The sequence below is a fragment of the Lagenorhynchus albirostris genome, chromosome 7 (genome assembly GCF_949774975.1).
Source record: "Lagenorhynchus albirostris chromosome 7, mLagAlb1.1, whole genome shotgun sequence".
In the NCBI taxonomy this organism is placed as follows: Eukaryota; Metazoa; Chordata; class Mammalia; order Artiodactyla; family Delphinidae; genus Lagenorhynchus; species Lagenorhynchus albirostris.
Genome location: NC_083101.1, coordinates 21,131,248 through 21,155,697, shown reverse-complemented (window position 1 = coordinate 21,155,697; position 24,450 = coordinate 21,131,248). Strand labels below are relative to the sequence as shown.

At 44.8% G+C, this 24,450-nt stretch overlaps 1 protein-coding gene across 13 annotated transcripts in view; it reads left to right on the top strand.

Annotated features, from left to right (window-relative positions):
- SNX30 (sorting nexin family member 30) overlaps positions 1 to 24,450 on the top strand; it is a 121,515-nt gene that overhangs the window by 23,530 nt on the left and 73,535 nt on the right. For all 13 annotated transcript variants that reach the window (XM_060154593.1, XM_060154599.1, XM_060154592.1 and 10 more), the window contains exon 2: positions 22,095 to 22,286. In XM_060154593.1, coding sequence (XP_060010576.1) covers positions 22,095 to 22,286 — 192 coding nt within the window. The remainder of the gene's footprint in view (positions 1 to 22,094; positions 22,287 to 24,450) is intronic.

The following is a 24,450-nucleotide window of genomic DNA, read 5'->3' as shown; positions in this document are numbered from 1 at the left end:
TGGCTAAATTTGATTTTTCTGTAAATTTGATCCTGTCACATCTCTTCCAGAAATTATGCAAAAAAAAAATTTTTTTTTGACTGATGACATCCATCCCCATTTTCCGGATTTTAAAAATAGATTATCATTTATATATATATATATATATATATATATATATATATATACACACACACACACACACTTATTTATTTGGCTGCGCCGGGTCTTAGTTGTGGCACTCAGGATCTTCATTGTCACATGCGGGATCTTTAGTGGCGACACGCGGGATCTTTAATGTGGCATGTAGAATCTAGTTTCCTGACCAGGGATCGAACCCGGGCCCCCTGCATTGGGAACACAGAGTCTTAGCCACTGGAACACCAGGGAAGTCCCTAAAAATAGATTTATTCTTAATTTTATGTTTCCTTTGTCATTGAATTTGGAGGAACATGAGAGTCAAGCCCAGGGCTCAGCCCAACCCCACCGTGGATGTAGTGGATTTCATTATTTTTCACTGGCAGGGATGTAACGGCCTCTTCCACCAGTTTCTTTGTTCCCCTTCCACATAATTTCAATAAGAGCAGCAGCTATTAAATTGAGTGCTATGTGCCGTATCTCATGTCAGAGCTGATTTAATTGTTCTTTCGCTTTGTACCCGCTGGGTACCAGGTGGACATTGTTTTGGTTATGCACTGCTGCTTAACAAACCACCCCAAAATGAAGTAGGTTAAAATACACATTTATTCTTGTCGCTTGTGGCTGTATGAGTTGCCTGGCCTCAGCTGTATGGTTCTTGCTTGGAGTCTCTCATGTCATCTGAAGGCTCAACTGCGCTGGGGGCCTAAGGTGACTTGTGGCTGGCAGTTGACTCGAGTGACATCTCCATGTGGCTTGGGCTGCTCAAGGCAGGCTGGATGGGCTCCTGGAGGATGCATCCCAAGAATGCGCATGCCAAGAGACAGGAAGTGGAAGCTACTGGGCCAGGTGAGGGCTGAGCCCAGAAAAGGCACGACATCAGTTCTGCCGTATTCTTTTTTTTTTTTTTGCGGTACATGGGCCTCTCGCTGTTGTGGCCTCTCCTGTTGCGGAGCACAGGCTCCGGACGTGCAGGCTCAGCGGCCAAGGCTCACAGGCCCAGCCGCTCCGTGGCATGTGGGATCTTCCCGGACCGGGGCACGGACCCGCGTCCCCTGCATCGGCAGGCGGACTCTCAACCACCACGCCACCAGGGAAGCCCTGCCATATTCTTTTGTTCAAAGCATTCATAGGGCCTGCCCAGATTCAAAAGGGGAGACTGATAGACTCCATCTCCTGATGGCAGAAGCGGCCAGGGCACATTGCAGATAAACATGTGGGTCGGGAGATACCGTAATGGCCATCCTTTAAAATATATGAACTGACACAGATGCCATGCTGCAGATACAACGATAACCGATCCCAGGACCACAGATCCTCAGACCTTACGGGGCAGAGGCAGGGACCTAAACAGGCAGTAACAGCGCAGATGATGAGTGCTTTGAGAGGACCAGGCACGGGGGCGTGATGAGAGCAGGGTGGGGGATATCTAACCCAGACTGGGCAAGCGCTGGCATGGCTGGGAGGTCAGTGGAGAAAGAAGGCATCTCAGCGGGGATATCTTTGGAGCTGAGTCTTGGAGCACAAGGGAACGTTAGCTAGGTGAACAAGGAGGGAGGAGGCATCCCAGGGAGAGGAAGCGCCCCTCTCTGAGATGTGGTAGGGTGTGTGAGAGCTCATGGCACTCTGGGGGAATTGCCGGCAGACTGAGGATTGGCAAGTAATTGGGTGCTGCTGGCACGTGCGATGGGAGGTGGAACTGTAGCAAAAGTAGGTATGTTCTACCTTCAGATTCTGCGCGTCCTTGGCCTGGCCTCTGAGCCCTCAGTTGGTTCTGTATCCAAAGTATATTAGGGGTGATGGCCGGGCTGCTGAGGAGGATGGCGGAAGAGCAAGCCTCAGCAGCTCCACTTTGGGGATCCTCCCTTGGATCCTCTCCATTCTTCATCCTTCAGTTCCCCCTGTTCCTTACACTGTGCTTCCCTTCTCAATCTGTAGCTTAAGTGCGCATGTCGATAAGGATTCTGTTTGCGGTTGAAGGATAAGGGCAGACGTGGGAAGAGGAGGATGGGAGCTGGAGCACCTAGGTGCTTGGCTGAGCATTTTATTTTATTTTATTTTATTTTATTGGCCGTGAGGCATGTGGGATCTTAGTTCCCCGACCAGGGATTGAACCCACACCCCCTGCGTTGGAAGCGCAGAGTCTTATGCTTCCAGTAAGTGGACTGCCGGGGAAGTCCCCTGGCTGAGCCTTTTAGATTCTCTCTCATTTGATGCTCTCCGAGACAGGCAAATAATAAAAATATTATCTCTGTTTTAAGGCTGGACTCTCTCAGCTTGTTAGGAGTGGACATGGGACAGGGTTACTTGTCACTGTACCCCCAGTGCCTTCAGACACGCTTATCTCCAGCCTGTGTGTCCAAGATGCTGATCCTGGCTTAGGGCAGGAGCTGGCCACCTTTAGACGGGAGTGCACTGACCTGGTCTGCACCTGGGGGCTGCTGCTCCTCCCTTCTTGGGGAGGCACATGCTGTCGTCCCCAGGCAGTGAGACTTGTACTTGCGCCACCTGGGGTGTGTGTGTGTGTATAAACATGTGCACGTGTGCACAGGCAGGCAGACTTGGGTGAGGGGGCGAGCCCAATCATAACCCCAAACTCCTTTGGTTAGAAAGAGAAGGTTCTGAAAAGAGTTCTGGAGAGCAATTGGACAGCCGTATGCATGGACTTATTTGAATTGTACACTTAAAGATGACTAAGACAGTAAGTTTTATGTGTATTTTACCACAGTCAAAAAAAAAAAAAGAAAAAAAGAGAGAGCAAATGTGGTAATACCCGTTTGGCACAGCCTAAGGAAATCATTCTAGAGTCCTGAAAACACTTGACGTGTGGGCTTGCTGATGGCAGCTGGAAGGAGGTGAGATCTCTAAGCCTTTCACGTGTACTTTTGGAAACTTGTCTTTGCACCAGAACCCAAGAAGAATGGGTTTCCTGCCTTCTTTACGTGGACTCCTCCCTCGGTGAGTAACACCGTCGCGCATAGAATCAAACATGTTCCTTACACTGAGTTTGAGCACTGCGTTTGGCTGGCTGGTGTTTGTGTCCTTTGCTTCTTTGGGTGATTTTGAGGACTGTGTGTTTTCCTGGGGCTTGAATTTCATAGGAAGATGCAATTCACTGGGTATAAATATTACCATCTGCCATTAGTCCCAACTGACAGAGGACAAGGACTTGGTCATTGAAGACAAATACCTGCGGGTCACATCTCCCGCATCTTTGTTCTTGGCAGAGGCATTGATGGCGCCTAGGCGTGGCTGAAGGTGGAGGAGGGGACACCAGCTCTATCACCAACATTTTCTCGAAGCTGATAAAGGTAGTTCAGCCGGTCACAGAGTCCCCGAACCATAGTGTTGTCCCACAGTCTCTCTTCTTGTTTACAGAGTCCTTCCTTGCTGTTCTGGCTCTGAACAGAGCTTTGACAAAGCCATTTTATTTTGTTGTTGTCCTAAAATTTTTTTAGTGTGATGTAGTAGAAACTGTGTGGCTTTAGAACCAGAGGTAATCTTTTTAATCTTTACCAGTTTGATAGGAGAATGATATCTTGTTTTCATTTTCATTTGGTTGTTTGCTATTGAACAACTGTTATTATTTTTATTGAAGTATAGTTGATTTACAGTGTTGTCTTAGTTTCAGGTTTACAGCAAAGTGATTCAGTCATAAATGTATATATATATTATATATATAATATATATATCCTTTTTCAGATTCTTTTCCCTTATAGGTTATTACGAAATATTGAGTATAGTTCCGTGTGCTGTGCAATAGGTCTTTGTTATCTATTTTTTAAAATTTATTTTATTTTTTTTGCTGTGCCATGTGGCTTGTGGTATCCTAGTTCCCCAACCAGGGATCGAACCTGGGCCCACAGCAGTGAAAGTGCCGAATCCTAACCACTGGATCTCCAGGGAATTCCCGTTATCTATTTTAGCTAAAGTAGTGTGTATATGATTTTTATTTATTTATTTATTTATTTATTTATTTATTTATTTATCTATCTATGGCTGTGTTGGGTCTTCATTGCTGAGCATGGGCTTTCTCTAGTTGTGGCGAGCAGAGGCTACTCTTTGTTGTGGTGTGTGGGCTTCTCATTACAGTGGCTTCTTTTGTTGCTGAGCACAGGCTCTAGGTGCGTGGACTTCAGTAGTTGCGGCACTTGGGCTCAGTAGTTATGGTGGCAGGCTTAGTTGCTCTGCAGAATATGGGATCTTCCTGGACCAGGGCTCGAATCCGTGTCGCCTGCATTGGCAGGTGGATTCTTAACCATTGTGCCACCAGCGAAGTCCCTCCCCTCCCTTTTGGACTTCCCTCCCATTTAGGTTACCACAGTGCATAAGGTAGAGTTCCCTGTGCTATACAGTATGTTCCCATCAGTTGTCTATTTTTTCCATAGTATGTCTTTAATGCTTATTTTCAAAATCCTTCATACGTTGAAGCAAACAACCTAGGGTCATAGATGTTCAAATCCTTTTCCCAGTTTGCTGTTTATCTTTTCACATTTATTGTTTCTTGACATAGAGAAAAATTTGTTAAATAAGTTACTCTTCCTTTATGGATTCTGCTTTTGGTTTTTTAAATTTATTTATTTTACTTTTGGCTGCGTTGGGTCTTCGTTGCTGTGTGCGGCTTTCTCTAGCTGCAGCGAGCGGGGGCTACTCTTGGTTGCGGTGCACGGGCTTCTCATTGCAGTGGCTTCTCTTGTTGCTGAGCACGGGCACTAGGCGCGCGGGCTTCAGTAGTTGTGGCATGTGGGCTCAGTAGTTGTGGCACGCAGGCTCAGTAGTTGTGGCTTGCAGGCTGCAGAGCTCAGGCTGAGTAGTTGTGGCGCGCAGGCTTAGTGGCTGCGTGGCGTGTGGGATCTTCCCAGACCAGGGCTCGAACCCTTGTCCCCTGAATTGGCAGGTAGATTCTTAACCACTGCACCACCAGGGAAGCCACTGCACCTCCAGGGAAGCCCCCATTATTAACTTTTTATTTTGAAATAATTATAGATTCACAGGGAGTTACCGAAGATGTGTATAGGAAGGTCCCAGGTGCTCTTTATCCAGTTTCCTCCAATGATAACATCTTGCATAACAATACCAGCAAATTGACATTGGTACAGTCGACAGAACTCATGCAGATTTCACCCATTTTACAAGCACGCATTTGTGAGTGCGTGCATGTGTGTAGTTTATTCTGTGCAGTTCTATCAGGTGTGTAGATTTCTGTAACCAGCACCACCACAGTCAACATACAGACAGTTCCACCACAGCAAGGCTCCTTCCTGCTGCCCTTTTATAGCCATGCCCACCCCATCCTCCATCCCCAACCCATGACACCTTCAGTCCTAAGAGTTTGTTTGTTTTTTTGTTTTGTTTTGTTTTTTTTTGCAGTACTCGGGCCTCTCACTGTTGTGACTTCTCCCATTGCGGAGCACAGGCTCCGGACCTGCAGGCTCAGCGGCCATGGCTCACGGGCCCAGCCGCTCCGCGGCATGTGGGATCTTCCCGGACCGGGGCATGAACCCGTGTCCCCTGCATCGGCGGGCGGACTCTCAACCACTGCCACCAGGGAAGCCCCTTAGAGTTTTTTAATGGCATTTTTAAATGACTGGAAAAAAGAAAGATGTTTATTTCATGCCATGTGGAAAATTAGTGAAATTCAGACTTCTGTGTCCATAACAGTTATGTCCATAATTAAGACATAACTGTGTCCATTCCATAATGTTATTGGAATATAGCCACACCCATTTGTCCACCTACTGTATGAGGCTGCTTCTGCACCACAACAGCAGACAGGGGTTGTTGCAACAGAGACTGTGACCTGAAAAGCCAGAAATATTTACTCTCTGGTCCTTTACCAAAAAAGCTTGCCAACCCCTGATATAAATCATCATCTAGTTTTCTTTTTTAATCTTGCATTTCATTCTTTTTTTTTTAAATCGAGGTATAGTTGATGTAGTGCATTTATTTCTTTACATGACCTGATATTTATTTTTGCATTTGGCGTTAGAAAAGGATATAACTTAATTGTTCCCTAACTGGTTAACCAAATTCTCCATCAGCATTTATTGACTAATCTCTTCCCTCCTCACTATTTGAAGTTCCATAGTTATCATATACTAAATCTGTCCCATCAGTTTAGGGAATGACAGGGTGAATCATCGAGCTATGTGGGCAGGATATATATTACCCAAGAGTTCTCTGGGGATGAGAAGCCCTCACCCCCTGCATTAACACTGAGTGTTCAAGCCAGATGTGCCCGTGCACCATGGTGTCTAACCACTCAGGTTTGTTTCCATGTGCAGACACTGTGGTGGGGTCTAGCTTTATTTTTCTGGAGTCCATGGGGGATTGCTGATGGCCAAATGGAGCTGTTTGTTAATGGTTTGTGGTCCTTTATGTTGGATCCTCTCTGGAGCTGGCTGGCTCTTAAAAATCCTTTGAGAGGCAAGGTGACTTGGTTTATTTCTCTGGCACTGGTGGATCAGGAATTTAATTGTTTGAAGGGACACATGTGAAGGATTGCTCACCACCAGGCCCTACTGCAGATGCAAAGGTGAATGTGGTGGCAGTGGGTACGGGGTCTCTTGTCGGGTAGGTGCTTGTTCCACGAAGTCTCTTGCGACCAGGGGGCAGGCGGTGGCCAGCCACCAGCCTCTGCTCTGGCCTCTTGGGGCTGGGCTCCGGTTGTGCCTCTGCTTGTTACTGGCTGAGTGACCTTGGGCCCGTCCTGTAACCTCCCTGGACCTGCTCTCCTAGTAGGAACACGGATAATAAAGCCCACCCTCCACCCCCACCCCCATCCCCACCCTTGTGTTATTTGAAGGGTTGAGAATACTGTGTAAAGCTTGCACAGTGCTCAGAAGATAGTATGAACGTACAATATTTAATTTCTTTATTCTCCCTTGACTTAGAGGTGTGGTGTGTAGATCGCTGTGAAAAAGTATGGATTTTTGTCTCCAAGTCCTGTCATCTTTCTTAGCCCCAAGAGTTTGCTTTCTGTTTTGGAATTTTGTTGTGTCGTGAGTCACTTCAGAGCCCAGGCTCCCAGAGCGCTCAGCTGGCCACCTTCTGCTCTCTGCCAAAGGTGGGTTCAGGTGACAGAGATCCCGCTGGCCAGGTGTTGGAGCCAGGCGGCGCTAACAGCCTGTGAGCTGTTTGTTCATCTGGCCTTAAGTGGATGGCGGTGCGAGATTCCCCACGTGAGTTCCTGCCGTGAGCGTGCTGGCTGTGACAGTGGAAAAGTGACTTGAGTCAGGTATCCCTGAAGCAGGTGATGGAAGGTGAGTGGGAGGAGTCTCCTCTGGGAGGCAGCTCCCACCTGGGTAAGAATGTCAAGTGCCTGGTGACCTTGGTGGACCTTGGTGTAAGCCTTTGCTGAGCACGGTCATTTTGGCAGGACTCGCGCTCTTGTCCTAAGGATGGGCTTTGTGGATTTAACCACAGCACAAACGGCAGTTGAACTTGTGTTTACTCGATTTTGCTAGAACTGCGGGGAATTTATAATCCTCTGTAATTTACCTGTGTTTGAAACATGATCCCCCTGGTGTGGCCAGACTCTTTTTTTCTGCTGAGGAGACATTCATCAGAGTCTCCCAGGGCACCCGACCTTATTGTTGACGACACTTCTCACCTGTCCTTTCCTCTCCGTGGCATCTACCACCCGGCTCAGGTACCCTTCGGGGGCGGGGGGAGGTGTGCCTGGACAATTACAAGAGCTCCCTAAATGAGCCCTCTCTTTTCTCCTATTTCCTCCCCTTTCTATCTGATCTGTGTGTTTTTTCTGAAGTCTTTTTGAAAAAGTTACGTGCGAGTGCCACTTTTCTGCTTAAAAGCTTAGCCACGGCCTGTGGGGTGCGCCTCAAATTCTTCAGCCTGTTATTTAAGATCCCTCAGAGTCTGGAGCTCATTGGACCTCCAGGCCTTGCTTCCAGCCACCGCCCCTGGGCGGCTCCTGTTCTGTCCACAGTGATGGTCCCCAGCTGTGCCCTCCGCGCCTCACCCTGTGGCAGTTCTGCTGAGGCCGCGCTCCACGCCAGGAGCACCTTTTCCCTGCCGAGTGGCTAGTCGCTGTGTACAGGGGCTTTCACAGACATTCTCCATACTCTCCGTGTAGCCCGGCCACCTGGATCGGGTGACCTTGCCATTTTCCAGCGAGCGTTGGTGAACTTAAGTGGTTTTCTTACTGCCGCATAGCTGGTGGGAGAGCTGGAATGTGAGGCCAGGCCTTGTGCGGTCAGGCTGCCTCTCCGGAGCCGCCCTCGGAGGGCAGAGTTACTCGCGGCTGCTCTGGACTCCAGCACGGCAGTTTTTCCTTATTCACGTATTTATCTCATTACATCACGTTGCTGTTTCTCCTGGGTCTGGGCCACACCCCCGTACTCCACCCCAAAACTTGTTTCCTCAAACAAATCCCGTATCAGCTTGCTTTCCCGTGCATCTGGAATAGTACCTGGTACTCAGCAGGAACTCGATAAATGTTTGTTTGGATGAATGCATGGATGAGTAGCTTTTTCTTTCCATATCCTCTAATTTGTGGTGTGAGGGAGGATAGTACCCTGGTAATTAGGCTACTTAAAACTCCCGTGTGTTGGAAAACATCTCTCTTTTGGTCTATAGAAGAAATAGAAAGTGATAATTATTTTGTCCCATTCCCTCTGCCATCTCACAGAGATTCCTTGGAGAAAGATGCTGAAAACATATTTAATTATATATATTGTAGGAATGTAATCTTTTAGCGAAATTTTGTCAAACAAGCTAGACCTAGGAGTGGCTTTGAGGAAAGCTGACCCTCCTTTAACCTATCAGCCTCCACCCACCCCACGACCACAACCTGAACTGAAAAATATTAGTCGTCTTCGCTTTGGACAGTTGACGTTTCTCTCTGTCATACGTAAAATGTAAATGAAAGCATCTTGAGAAATCCTTGCTGTTTATTGATCTCTTGTGTATTGGCTTCAAGACAAGCCTCCCCGCCTCCCCATGGGGATGGATACCAGCACCACCATGTGGGAGCTGCCTCCTTTCTGACTTTGTTTTATCCTCATGGTTTATAGGAAAATAAGGTTGCAGTTTTTTCCCTCATTCATTCCTTGACTTCCTTTATGTGTTTCTGCCCCCTTGACATTTGTACCCTCCTTCCACTGACCCTTATTCACAGGGCTTGTTTCTGCCTCTGAGCTCAGAATGCCCACATGAGGGGGCCACACCGACCAGTATGAAGTGTAGGGCCCTTTTCTTGCATGTCCTTCCTTCCTGCCTTTTTCCCACTTTTCTTGTCTGGTTACTTAGTTGTGAAACTCCTTTAAGCTGTTTTGGTTTAGAATGTCCTATTCCCGCTTTTTCTTTCACTCCTGATTGTTTAGACTATGATCAGACTCTTGGTTGTTGAGTTCCTTCTTCTTTCCCAATAAATCTATTCACCGTGGAAATAAAAAAGAAATCCCCTATGTCCGGTCTGAGTCATGTCAGTAGGAATGTGGGAATTAGAGCTGGAGCAGCCAGGTAGCCAGGTGAATCTCAAGCCTGGAAATCCATCTGCACTTTTGGGGGGAGGCGGGCATGCTTCAGGCTTCTAAAAAGGATGCCATGGGGGGATCCTCAGGCTTCGAAGAGTTTCACAGAAAAACATCTCTTTTAGCTCCTAGCTCTTTTAGCTGCTGAATCAACACAACAGTGTTTAATACCACAAGACCAGTATTGAGAGAATCCTTTTAGGTGAACACTTGTTTCAAGCTAGTGTGACCTATTTGAGTATGGTCACATATTTCCTAACAAATTCTCATCTCAGGTTAGTTTCAGGTTTGGGTTGAGGGTTTAAGGACTTCCCTACCCCTAATGGTAGGGTCTGAGCGTCACAAATCATTGAACGTCACAAATCATTGATCGTGAGAGTACTCTGCTGAGGGGCAATTTGAACTTGGAGAGCTCGTGGAAGTTCAAATATACTTCTGCTTCCTTTTTTGAGAGAGACAGTTTAGAATCAGGAGTGCTTAACTTTTTTCCCCCATAGGTATTTTTGGGACTCTAAAAATGATAGGTTCTCTCCAAAGGAAAATTCAAATTCACGAGTGCACGTGCAGAACCTTGCTCATAATTTTTGGCATGAGGTGTCTTTGGATTCTAGAGAAAGCGTCCCTATTATAGAGGAATGGTGAGCTTCAGGTAGTTTTTGAGGCAAGGACACTTTCAGTCTTGCTCAGTGCTCAAGGCTTTTTAAAGCACAGCCGAGTGGTGTGGCTGTAAGCGTGGACTTAACAGTAACCACTTCACATGAATTGGTAGTAGAGTCCTGCCCCGGTCTGTTGCTCACTTGAATGCTTTTTGCCCTTGAAAAGGTTTGGTCTGAGGTGATGATTAATCAACAGGTATTTGATCACCTAGTAGATATTCAGCTCTGTATAGTATATTGTTTCATCTAGGTCCCTGTTGTGAACATGCGCTTTCCTTTAACTTCCCATAGGCATCTGACTTGTTTCATCAGACACTGAGGGCATTCCACACATGCAGTGCTGTGTCAGGTGGTAGCACAAAAACGTGTCCATTAGGACCAGCTTTGAAAGGTGAACAAATGGTACAGTTAAGGAGTGTTGTATGAAGGGTGGGAAAGAACTAACGTATATTAAGGGATTAAGTAGCACATTATTTGTGTTTTCTTTAATCCTCACACCCTCCATGTCATAGATGGAGAAACTGGGTGTCAGAGAGATTGAGTACCTTACTCCAGACCTCTGAGGAGCAAAGCCAGAATTCAAGCCCAGTCATGTGGACTCTAAGCCCAGACTATCTATCTATCTTTCTTCTTCCCTCCCTCCCTCCCTCCCTCCCTCCCTCCCTCCCTCCCTCCCTCCCTCCCTCCTTCCCTCCTTCCCTCCCTCCCTCCCTCCCTCCCTCCCATGCCTCTTCTGTTAAAGACCAGAGGTGGATGGAGTGGGTTAGTGTTGGGAGAGTGTAGAAATGAGACCCTTAGACTGAGTATCCCCAGTAGGTTAACTTCATGACCTTTATGAAACATTATTTCTCCTCTGTTAATTACCACCCATCATGTAACTGTTTCTCAGTTGGTCTTTAGAGCTGTTTATCTGCTGTGTGCATCACTCCCCTTTTGTGGAGCATCCAGCTTGTGTGGTACCACAGTATTGAGAGAGTGACCAAAGACCTGGTGGTCACGTTACCACCCGAGTGGCCTCATGCATGCTACTTCCGGGTCTTTTCTTGTAAGTGACACAAACAACTTGGGTGATCTGAGGGATTCTCCGCCCCAGGCCCTCGCGTGATTTTGGTGCAGAAATGTCAGAGGGGAGTGCCTTTATTACTTAGCTTTCAGTTGGCAGAATGCATCCAGGTGGGACGGAAAGAGAGCAGGTGTTTAGTTAGAGTCACGTTCTCTTTGTTGTGTACTTTTGGGGGAGGTTCAATTCGTGTCTTTAAAAAGCTGTCTGCTTGGGCATTTGAGTCCTCCAGATCGTGCACGTACTTGACCAGCAGCAGAGGCAGAACCTTTGTGTGGTGGGTCCTGGTTATCATTCAGTTAGGGACAAGCTTTTGGAAATACCTCTCCTTCTTCAGAGGTCGTGATTTCTCAGCATGGAATGTCCATGCCAAGCTCTCCCACCATCTTGTTTTTCCATTTGGCAAATTTTCTTGTTCTTCTCCAGTTGCCCCAGCATCCTTTGTGCCCCTCCTTCATTTTGCATGGACCTTCGTTATACCCCATGTTGCGTTGCATCATAGGTAGAGGTTTTTGTGTACACTTGCCCAGCCAGACTGAGTCATTTGAACACATCCTGGTAGCTCTGTGTCAGCCCTTTGTCCAATGTGTGTTAGGTGTTTCACTCTGTGGTTGAAACAGTGTATCCTCTTTAGAAGGAATGAAAAGAGATCATGTTTAAATTCATCTGAGAGTGGGAGAAAAATCTTTGCTCCCGACAGTCACAAGAGTGTCTGGAGAGCTGATTGCTAGTCTGGAGATCCTTAGAAAAGCTAGAAATAGACATTGGAAACTGAGCCAAGGAATGTGGACTTGGGCTCTTACATTTTGACTTCCTTTGTTATCTTGTTGGAGGTCGTCTTTTGCATCAGGCCAATGGGTGGATTTCACTTGAAGGGAGAGTTTCTAATAGAAAAGCTGGGGAAACATTTTCAGGTTTTTTGGGGGTTTTTTTTTTGCGGTATGCGGGCCTCTCACTGCTGTGGCCTCTCCCGTTGCGGAGCACAGGCTCCGGACGCGCAGGCTCAGCAGCCATGGCTCACGGGCCCAGCCGCTCCGCGGCATGTGGGATCTTCCCGGACCGGGGCACGAACCCGCGTCCCCTGCATCGGCAGGCAGACTCTCAACCACTGCGCCACCAGGGAAGCCCACATTTTCAGTTTTGAAACGACTTTATTAACCTACAAATAATTAAAGGTGATCTCTTAACCTATGTGTAAAGAAGAAGAGTCTTTCCCTCATATGTGATGATCCAGAATCCAAAGTGGGAAAATATAAGACTGTTCAGAGAAGATGCTAACCTAGAAACCACAGACTGCTGGGCCTTGGGAACTTGGAGAAACTTGTGGAAGCAACCTTGGAGGTTATGGAGAATATTGGAGATGGGATTCTGGGGCAGGGGTGGGAAAGAAGGAAGACTGAACTTCTACTGATAATCAAATAGGGTCCTAAGACTTAAGTCATATGGTTAAGATGCATTTTGAGTAATTCTACAGTTACTAAAAAAAAAAAAAAAAAAAAGATAAATCCCTACATCTTAAAATTCCATATTGTTTACACACTGTCTCTTACCTAGATTTTTTAAATTACATAGACATTTTAATAATTATATGTATTTGTCTTGCTGTGGTTAATAAACCACAAATTCCAAAAATACAGAGGTTTGCAGCAAACATTAATTTCTAGATCGAGTTATGTGTCAGTGGCTGGGAGTCCATTGCTATGGCTCTTTTCCACAAGTCTTCCCTTCTGAAGGCAGGAGAGAGCACATGAGGAGGAGAGAGCACGTGAGAGCTGATGGAAACATGCAGTGGCTCTTACAGTGTCTGCTCCCATCTGGTGTACGTCACATTTGCTCATGTGCCATTGGCCAGAGCCTGTTACGTAGCCAAGCCAACAGTCACTGGACTCGAGTGGAGATATGCCCTCTGGTCGGCAGTCACTTGGCAATAGTGAGTGTGTATAATCCGCTTAAAGGTACAGAGTTAATAATTGCAAACGATACTACAGTCTACCATGTAGTTTGTGTCTTCTCCTTTTGTCACTGAATGTTATTTAGTAAATACCTGACATCAGTTTAGATTTATCATTTTTAAAAGTTTTAAATACATTTTCACCCTATTATGTGTATTATAGTTTTAGATTAATTTTCGAAGAAACGATCCTTTTGCAAGGAAGCGATGTGGTAGATCGCTGCGTGTTTCTTCTTGAACGATTGCAGTGCGTGGAGCTCTGTTGTACGCCGTTGCGCTAGCTCCAGAACAATTTGAATAATGGGGTGATTCTGTATCAGTCTTGTTTCTGAATTTTGTAGACATGCCTCCAGTGTTTTATATTGTTTCCTGCTTAAGAAATAGATTATTGAGATCTAATTCACATACCGTAACAGTCACCATTTCAAACTATATTACAGTTGAGTGGATTTTAGTATACTCACAGCATTGTGCAAACATCATTACTATCTAATTCCAGAATATTTTGTTACCCAAAAAAGAAACCTCATATTTATTAAGTGTTCACTCCTGTTTTCCCCTTCCCTTCAGCCCCTGGCAACCAGAAGTCTTCTTTCTATCTTTGTGGATTTGCCTGTCTGGATTCTTCATATAAATGGAATTATATATGTGGCCTTTCATGTCTGGCTTCTTTCACTTAGAGCAGTGTTTTCAAGGTTCATTGCTGATGTTTTCCGATTTATACCCTTTAACAGATTTAGGAACCTTCCTTTTATTTCTTAATTTTACTTAGAGATTTTAATAGAATGGCTGATATTTACCAGTGTATGATACCAATAAGCATTTTGGTAGTTGTGGGCATGATTATGTTGGACAGTGATCCTATTATCAGTTAATGTAATGAATAACATTAATAAATTTCTTAATGTTAAATCACTTTTGATTTCTTGGATTATGTTTGACTCAATCCTGGTATATTATTTTTCTTTCTTTCTTTTTAAAAAAATTCTTCTAATGTACCATTTGCTGTTACTTTACTGACGAAGTCTACACTTACATCTGATTTCCTTTTTTGTCATACTCTTTTGATATCAGATATAGGTAACCCTTATAAACTGATTTGAAAGTTTTTTCATTTTTAAATGTGTTTTAGAGTGTTCCAGTACAACAGGACTTGCTCCTTGAGGTTCATTAGAGCTCAGGTGTAAAACCATTGGGGCTTAGCTCACCTTTCAGTAAAAGTTCTCTGACAGCAGTTCTGAGGTTATTTAGTTGTTTAGGTTTTCTACATCAATTTAATTTCTCTTTGGCCGTACATTTTCCTGCAATGTATGGCCAAAGAGGCTTCCAGGTTTATTAGCATAGCTATTCATAGCACATCCTTGTAATTTATAATCATACACAGAGGTAAGATTTAAATCATTATTGCCTGCTCATTTTCCCCCTCCTTCTTTCTATATTTAATTCTATATTCTATATTAATACAATTCTATATTTAATTCTTTTAGAAGAATTAAATTTTGGTTTTATTTATAACCTTTACTCTTTTCTGTTTTCAATTTATGCTTTAATTTTTTTTTTTTTTTTTTTTTTTTTTTGGCAGTACGCGGGCCTCTCACTGTTGTGGCCTCTCCCGTTGTGGAGCACAGGCTCCGGACGTGCAGGCTCAGGGGCCATGGCTCACGGGCCCAGCCGCTCCGTGGCATGTGGGATCTTCCCGGACCAGGGCATGAACCCGTGTCCCCTGCATCGGCAGGCGGACTCTCAGCCACTGTGCCACCAGGGAAGCCCTGCTTTAATTTTTTTATTCCCTCTTCCACTTTCCTTTTTTTTAAGATATTTATTTATTTATTTGGCTACACTGAGTCTTAGTTGCGGCAGCTGAGCTCCTTTAGTTTCAGATCGAGTGCTCCTTAGCAGTGGCATGTGAACTCTTAGTTGAGGCATGCATATGGGATCTAGTTCCTTGACCAGGGATCGAACCCTGGCCCCCTGCATTGGGAGTGCGGAGTCTTAACCGCTGCGCCACCAGGGAATTCCCCCTCTTCCACTTTCTTTCTTTTTTTTTTTTTTTTAATTGGGGTATAGTTGTTTTACAATGTTGTGTTAGTTTCTACTGTACAGTGAAGTAAAGTACAGTTCTCTTCCACTTTGACTTTTTTTTTTTAAATGGGAGCACAAGGTAGATGTGGACTAAAGTGTAGTGTTTTATGGGATAAATCTTTTCAAATGTATATATTTATCTGCTCTTAAGGACTGTGCTGCTTTTCCTCATGTATTGGTTTTCTTGGGTCTGAATGATGAGTTGATATAGGCTGGTATATTTTTCGGTTTTCTTGTGTCTGATGAGGTAATACAGGCCTGCTATTTGCCTCTCACCAGAAGAAGTGAATTATTGGATCCCCTGTTTCTTTTTTCTTTTTCTCTCTTTCTTTTTTTTTTTTTTTTTTTTTGCCTCACTGCACGGCTTGCGTGATCTTAGTTCCCCGGCAGTGAGACCACCTAGTTCTAACCACTGTACTGCCAGGGAATTCCCTGTTTCTACTTGATGTTAGAATTGTCTTCTTGGATCTTAGGTTGAGTGGAATAATAGTTGACAAATCAGTTGAGTGGTCTCCCCTTGGGAAAAGGAATCAGAAGAAAGAAAACCAGGGTCAGGGACAGTCGGTCAGGAAGACTTGGCCTAGTTCCTCTCTGTGTCTGGATCCAGTATAACCTGGCTTCCATCTTGTTTTAGGTGCTCTCCCCATCTCAGTAGAGTCCAGCCTTTTCAGAATTTGCGGTCTTGCCTCCTTTGTGCTTGGTGGACCTACCCAGGGCAGCTGACTTCATGAAGGTGCAAGCAGGCGCCTTCTGTTCCCCTGACCTTTCTCTTGCATCTCTACCCTTCCTGGCTAGATGAAGCCCTGGGGGCAAGGCACCGTCTGCTGGTGGGCCTCACATGGTGTATCTGCCTGTGCTGGCATCCCCTTGCTCACAGCAGCCAGACACTCTGGGGGTCCTCCTTTGCCCCACTGTGGGCCCTTCCATACCCTCATCCCTCCAGACAATTGCAAATTCAAACTAGAGTGTCTGTGAGGGTTCGGGACACTTTCTACTTCTTAGGTAACCTTGAGAACCCTAAGTAACCTCAGTGACATGGGTTAAAGATACCTCTTAGTTCTTTTCTCAGTTGAGTCCCAATTGTCTCCTGTAGGAAATCTTCAAAACTTTTGGCATTTGGGTGATGCCCTTTCCTAGTTTCTAATCTGGTACTCATTCCAGTCACTATGCACCCCCCCACCCCGCACCCCCACTGCTCTTTCTCTCCCGTTCTTCAGGTGGTTGTTGTCTGGAAGGGGGAAAGAGGGAGAAAGCAAAGACCTGAGCTTATTAATTCGCTGCATTTATCTAGAAGTCTAGATTTATAATTTTTCAATGAGTGTGTAACATTGTTATTAATGTAAACATGATCATTTCCTGGTTAGCGAGCCTTTGGAGCTTTTCCAGGGTTCACTCTGTGTTCTTTGATCTGTTATGAACATCTGTGAACAGAACAATTTTGAGGTTTTCCCTTTGAAGTTACTGCCCATAGTTGGCCTAAATTTAACTTGACAGCAAAGTCAGCAGTCAGGAGTGTTCCGTTCAGTTTGTGCAAGGCACATTCATTCTTCAGGCATCTCCTGTGTGCCTGGCGGGAGAGAGGTCCATTAAGACAAGTCAGGTACAGTCTGTGCATTCAGAGAGCTCTCATTCTCCTGTAGCGGTCGGGATGCCTCGAGAGGGTTTGGCAGGCTTTTCTGAAATGAGATCATCACGTTGCCCACACTCCTCTAATAGTATCAGAAAGAGAAATTAGAGTGTTTTCGCATGACTTGTTTTTATTAAGTCTGTATTGGCCCTTAAGGTGTACCACTTTCTTTCATAAACCCTATGTTTAATGTAATATAGAATTTTGCTGGTGACTGACGTTATTTTAATAATCTCTCTTGCGGCTGGCTGACCGCAATGGTGGATCTTATAACTGAAATTCTTTGAGCGAGGGCAGTTTCCAAAGTGTCCTGGTTATGTATTCCTCTTCCTAAGTAAAAAGGGGTGATGGGGAGAAGAAATTCTCTTATAACTGAAACTACATAGCAAGAATTGATATTTTGGAGCGTGGAGGAGTTTTCATGTATTTATCAGCTGTGTAGTTGTAACTCTCACAAAGGCTACCGTAGATATATCTGTTGCCACAGGGAAGTCATTAAGGAAGATGTGGTTAAGGCACCACCTGTGACTCTAGGTGCGATTTTAATTTTCAGCAGCATTTATGGTCTACTGTGAACCCAGCCCCATAGTCTAAAGGGGATGCCGGAATACTTGCAGACAAGTTGACTCTTTTGTTTGTTTGAGTATTTTAATAGTGATATAACGCCTACCATGTTCCAGGCACTGTTCCAATTGCTCCATAGGCTAACTAACTCAATCCCATTATACCCATTTTATAAATGACGAAGCTGGGGCAATAGAGAGTAAGGAATTTACTTAAGTCATGCTGCTAGTAAAGAGTAGAACCGGGATTCAAAACTCGGCAGTCCGTCCAGGCTAGCCTCAGTTTTGTTGTCATTCAACAGACGTTTATTGAGTACCTTATATTGGCAAGAGATTGAGTTGGGTCACTTCTGAAACTCATTCATTCATCAAATACTTACTGAGTACCTACTGTGTTCCAGAAGACACAGTCTCTGCTCCTGTTGAATTTACAGACTGGTGGGAAGTCAGACAGATAATCAATTAATATATAATATATTTTTAGACAGTGGTAAGTCCTATGATGAAAATAAAGCCAGGGAAGGGACTGGAAAATGATGGAGGGTGCAGGAATGTTTTTAGATTTTTGTGGGCTGAGAACGCCTCTCTGAGTAGGTGTCATTTGAGCAGAAACCTGTTTGAGGAGAAGAGCCAGGCCAGTGGCAATCGGAGGGGAGAGCAGTGTTCCAGGCAGAGTGAGCAGCAAGTGTGAAGGCCCTGAGGTCCAGACGAGCCAAGGCCAGGTGTGTAGTGCAGGATGAGCTGGAGGGCAGTGGGGAGAATGTCTGGGATGAGGTCAGAGACTGTGATAAGATCATGTTGGCCCTTGTGGGTTATGGGAGGGAGTCTGGATTTTATTTTGAATGTGTTTGGATGGCTGTCTTTCAGCGTTCTGAGCAGGGGGGTAACATGTTTTGATTGACCTTTTCCAGGGAGCATTCTGGCTGCAGTAAGGAGGACTGACTGTAGGGCAGCAACAATGAAACAGGAGGCTTTTGTGTTGAGCCAAGGGATTCTCTCACTTCTTGTAATTCGTGTTAGTTGTAAAGGTGCTGCCCTCCCACAATACGTGCTCTAGAACTCAGGTCTCAGTGAAGCAAACCCGCTACCGGAGGACTCTGAGGGTAGAGGAGCCTGGGTCACTGAGTCCACCTAAGCCCCTGCCCTTTCCTCCTGAGATTTTTGTCTTTTCCCTCCACGTTTGTTTCTCATGGGGACCATATCTTGAGGGGAGTTATCTGGGGGATAACTTGTATTAAGACCCTAAGGGAAAATGTAAGCATTCCTCAACTGGCTTTAAAAACAGAAGCTTCATGTTTACGCAGAAGGATTTATGGCCAGAGAATGGAGATGAGGGACAGTGTTGGGTTGGGGAAAGCCACACAAAGGGGATCCAGCTTGATAACACCCTTGAACTAGGAACCAGATACCTTAGCTCAACTCAGTAGAGTGATAACTGGCTTCCATACGTTTGGATACAGAAGTCCTTCACCTTTTTGAGTCGGCTTCCTCATCAGTAGAGATAGTAGAGATAACCTCACCACGTCGAGGTTGACGTAGAGGGCAGCGAAATAAGAATGTGGAAGCCCTGTGCACAGATGTGCCATGGAAGGCGGAGATGGTAGCATCCCTTTATGGGAAAGTCCAGGCATCGTAGCTCATTTGCTATTCATATATGCTCAAATAATATTACGGGAAGCACCCTGTAGTAAGGGTGTGGGTATCTTCCCTGGTTGTGTAGTCCTAAAGGAAAGAATCTGCTGTGTGACAAGGTCTGGGTGACTTTCTCCTCCCCAACCCCCGCTAACTGATTTGAGAAATACTTCAGTTCCCACTGTCTGGCCAAGATCTTTTAGACCTTTATGTGGGCCGTTCCTGGAGGGTTATTGGCTGAGGTCCCCAGAGCAAAGGTTAGGGGAGTTGAGGTTAGGGGAGTGGTCCTGGAGTCACTGGGAGACGGGCAGACAGATGGATGGATAATCACAGACACACACACAAAGGTGAACAAGGCATAGTTACAGTTGTTGGATGCACAGTGCTTATGGATAAGTTGTATATGTAAATAAATGATTAAAACTGTGAAAATTGCTTCAGTGGAAGTATCTTCAAGGTATTGAGAAGAGAGTGACTAATTTTGTCAGGGGCTGGATCCAGGAAGGATTCTAGGAGGAGGGGGCATTTGAGAAGATTTCTGTGAGATCCTGGGAGCCCTCTACATAAAAAAGAGGGGTGTGTGTGTGTGTGTGTGTGCGCGCGCGCGTGCGCGCGCGCTATGTAAGCAACGATGAGAAAATATGAAACAGCATAGTGGGTTCCAGGATCAGTTCAGGCCAGATTGTGGAAAATTGCTGTCTGAGCTGATGTTGGCTTATCTGACTAAAGGTTTTGAATTCATTCTTTCTTTTGTGCAATGTTTAGCCATAGGTGATGGAGCCTTTCTGAGGCCCAGTGAGCTAGTGTTGTTAAAATATAAGGGTGGGCCCCTCAGTGCCTAGCATGGTGCCTTGTCTGAGGTCAGTGTTTAAATATTTACTGAAATGATGAAGACGTGATGGTTGTCTGAGAGCTCCAGAGAAGATGTCCCCCCGCTGATCCTTAGACCCTGGGATTTGGACACTGCATGCCCTCAGTGACATCAGTGTGCTGAGGAAGCAGGTCGTGGGATGCTGCTGTAGCTAGGTTCTGTGGTCCACACGGAGAGCAGCTGCTGAGGGGCTTGCCTTCCCAGCTGACAAGACCCTGGGCTGAGAAGTGGAGGGGTGGGGTCCATTCCCATGAGTACCTTCTGTGAAATGGTACCCTTTCAGTAATTACAAAAGTATTTTTGACATTGCATAAGTAAGGATGTGATTAAATTATCTGTGATCAGGGAGACAAAGGAGGGTACCTTTTTTGTTTAGTTTCCATCACCCACTGAGTTGGGTGACATTGCCCTTGACCCCAGACCATGCTTCCCTCTGCCTTGTTCCATACTCTCTTTCCAGATGTGCCATCTTCATCTGGAGCTTATGGACATGACGGCTAGATTGACTTCTCATTTCCTGTATGTTCTCTTCTCTGGGGGCTAAGTCATATCCAGCCTGCACACAAGAAGAGATCCTTCTGGGGAAAGACCCACGCCCAGCCTGTGATCTGATTACCCACAGGTCAGGAATGCAAAAAAACATTCCTGACCAAGGCTCTTTGCTTAGTATCATGTCACTTTCTTGCCGTATTCCTTAGTCTTTGCCTTCTAATGATTCCAAGGTGACATTCAGAGGCTTTCACATCTACTGCTAGATAGGGCTTTGTTCTCTTATCAAATCTTAAAGCCAGAAAAGGTAACTGGAAGACTGCATCTTTTTTGAATAGTATAGGGACGTAATTGATTCGAGTGGCTTCCTACTGAGGCCTAAGAAGAAAGAAGTCCATAAGTTTTTAATCTTCCCTTTCTTTTCTGGTACTTGCTCCCCCCACCCACCCCTTTTAAACTTTTTTATTGCGGAAAATTTTAAACACATACAGAAGAGGTGAGAATTTATAGTGAACCTGCAAGTACCAGCTTCAACACTGATCAGCTTTGGGCCAGCTTGTATCATCTATATCCCAACTACCTGACCTTAATTATTTTGAAGCAGATACCATACATCCTATCATTTCATCTGTGAATACTTTAGTTATGTGTTACTAAAAGATGAAGACTTTGTAAAATCATAATACTTCCATTATCACACCTAATAATTCCTTCATGTCATCAAATAATTGATCAATATTCAAAATTTCCCGAATGTCTCAAAGTCTTTTAACCGTGTGTTTTAATCATGACCCACTGCAGTTGTTGATAGGTCTCTTAAGTTTCATTACATCTATAGGTGCTCTTTCCAACTCTGTATTTCTTTTTTCCTTACAATTTGTTTATTTATTGAAGAAACTGGGTCTTCGGTTCTCTTTAGCTTCGCATTGTGTAGATGCCGCTGATTGCGTCCTCGCAGTACTTGTTCTACATGTTCCTCACTCTTGCTGTATTGCCTATAAATTGGTGTTGTGTCTAGAGATTTGTTCAGGACTCATAGCCAGCATATTTGGCAAGCATACTTCGTAGGTGGTGGTGTGAACTTATTCCAGGAGGCACGTAATGTTTAGCTGTCTCTTTGTGATGGTTGATTAGGTTTTTAAATGTGTTGGGTATTTAAGAGGGTTCTGGCCCCTTAATGTTTACCTGGGCCCAAGTGGCGGTCTTGAGAAAGTGGGAAAAAGAGACAATGTGGTGTGCTCAGGAGTTCTTTCTCTGTCGAAGTCTGACGCCGGTGGTGGCTGTCATGTTCTCTGTCCTTGAACTGTTGCTTCCTGCAGCGCTTGCTGACACGTGAATCAACGGGCTTTGGTGTAGAGCATTGCCCGTCGTGTTTCTCTTGGTTGTAAAAGACTCGTTCACTTAAGAAACGGTAAGGAGAGGATCAGATTCTTTGAAAGTTATTTTTGTATTTAGAGGTGTTTCTTGGTTTGGCTAAACCAGCCTCTGTTGCTGGTGTTCTCCAGGTGTGTGTTTTTAGCTACTTTGTAAGATGATTCTTTTCTTCTTTCAGGATCTCATTTTGCCCAACGGTGGTACTCCAGCAGGCCCTGCAAGTCCAGCTTCTTCATCTTCCCTTCTCAACAGACTACAGCTTGATGATGACATCGATGGTGAGACCAGAGACCTCTTTGTCACGGTTGATGATCCCAAGAAGCATGTCTGTACGATGGAGACCTACATCACTTACAGGATCACCACCAAAGTAGGTCTTTTTATTATCTTCCACCTGTCTAGAGTGTCTTGGAGAATTGAAGTCCTACCGCCATGATCCCTGCCTTTCCTTTTTCCCTTCCTTTGTACAACTCTGTTCACCTTTATGACAATTGTGAGTGTAGCTTTTTGGGAGAGTGGATATATTCAGATTTAAAAGGATTATGCATAAGTTTTTTTCCTTTTAACCTTAAAATGAAGGAGAAATTGTGACTACAGTCTTTCAAATGAAACTTTTTTTTTTGCGGTACGCCGGCCTCTCACTGTTGTGGCCTCTCCTGTTGCGGAGCACAGGCTCTGGACTCGCAGGCTCAGCGGCCATGGCTCACGGGCCCAGCCGCTCCGCAGCATGTGGGATCCTCCCGGAGCGGGGCATGAACCCGTGTCCCCTGCACCGGCAGGCGGACTCACAACCACTGCGCCAACAGGGAAGCCCTCAAATGAAACTTTTAAACCCCGTACTTTCACTTATTTTCTATCATGATATTGTTTAAGATGTTAATATCTCATTACTCTTGAAATTTATTAATCATTGTATCAACCATTGTAGCAACCTGAAGCTCTGTGATGAGAACATGATTATAATCTGGTGTAATTAGTCTTTTTACAATTTTTTTAACATCTTTATTGGAGTATAATTGCTTTACAATGGTGTGTTAGTTTTTTATAACAAAGTGAATCAGCTATACATATACGTATATCTCCATATCTCCTCCCTCTTGCATCTCCCTCCCACCCTCCCATCCCACTTCTCTAGGTGGGATGATCTCCCTGTGCTGATCTCCCAGGGAGATCACCGAGCTGATCTCCCTGTGCTATGTGGCTGCTTCCAACTATCTATTTTACATTTGGTAGTGTGTATATATGTCCATGCCACTCTCTCACTTCGTCCCAGCTTACCCATCCCCCTCCCCATGTCCTCAAGTCCATTCTCTACGTCTGCGTCTTTATTCCTGTCTTGCCCCTAGGTTCTTCAGAACTTTTTTTTTTTTTTAGATTCCATATGTATGTGTTAGCATACAGTATTTTTTTCTTTCTGACTTAACTTCACTCTGTATGATAGACTCTAGGTCCATCCACCTAACTACAGATAACACAATTTCCTTTCTTTTTATGGCCGAGTAATATTCCATTGTATATATGTGCCACATCATTTTTATCCATTCATCTGGCCATGGACACTTAGGTTGCTTCCATGTCCTGACTATTGTAAGTAGAGCTGCAGTGAACATTGTGGTACATGACTCTTTTTGAATTATGGTTTTCTCAGGGTATATGCCCAGTAGTGGGATTGCTGGGTTGTATGGTAGTTTTATTTTTAGTTTAAGGAACCTCCGTGCTGTTCTCAATAGTGGCTGTATCAATTTACATTCCCACCAACAGTGCAAGAGGGTTCCCTTTTCTCCACACCCTCTCCACCATTTATTGTTTGTAGATTTTTGGATGAATGGCCATTCTGACTGGTGTGAGGTGATACCTCATTGTAGTTTTGATTTGCATTTCTCTAATGATTAGTGATGTTGAGCATCCTTTCATGTGTTTGTTGGCAATCTGTATATCTTCTTTGGAGAAATGTCTATTTAGGTCTTCTGCCCATTTTTGGATTGGGTTGTTTGTTTTTTTGTTATTGAGCTGCATGAGTTGCTTGTAAATTTTGGAGATTAATCCTTTGTCAGTTGCTTCATTTGCAAATATTTTCTCCCATTCTGAGGATTGTCTTTTGGTCTTGTTTATGGTTTCCTTTGCTGTGCAAAAGCTTTGAAGTTTCATTAGGTCCCATTTCTTTATTTTTGTTTTTATTTCCACTTCTCTAGGAGGTGGGTCAAAAAGGATCTTGCTGTGATTTGTCATAGAGTGTTCTGCCTATGTTTTCCTCTAAGAGTTTGATAGTGTCTGGCCTTACATTTAGGTCTTTAATCCGTTTTGAGTCTATTTTTGTGTATGGTGTTAGGGAGTGTTCTAATTTCATTCTTGTACATGTAGCTGTCCAGTTTTCCCAGCACCACTTACTGAAGAGGCTGTCTTTTCTCCATTGTATATTCTTGCCTCCTTTATCAGAAATAAGGTGACCATATGTGCGTGGGTTTATCTCTGGGCTTCCTGTCCTGTTCCATTGATCTATCTTTCTGTTTTTGTGCCAGTACCATAGTGTCCTG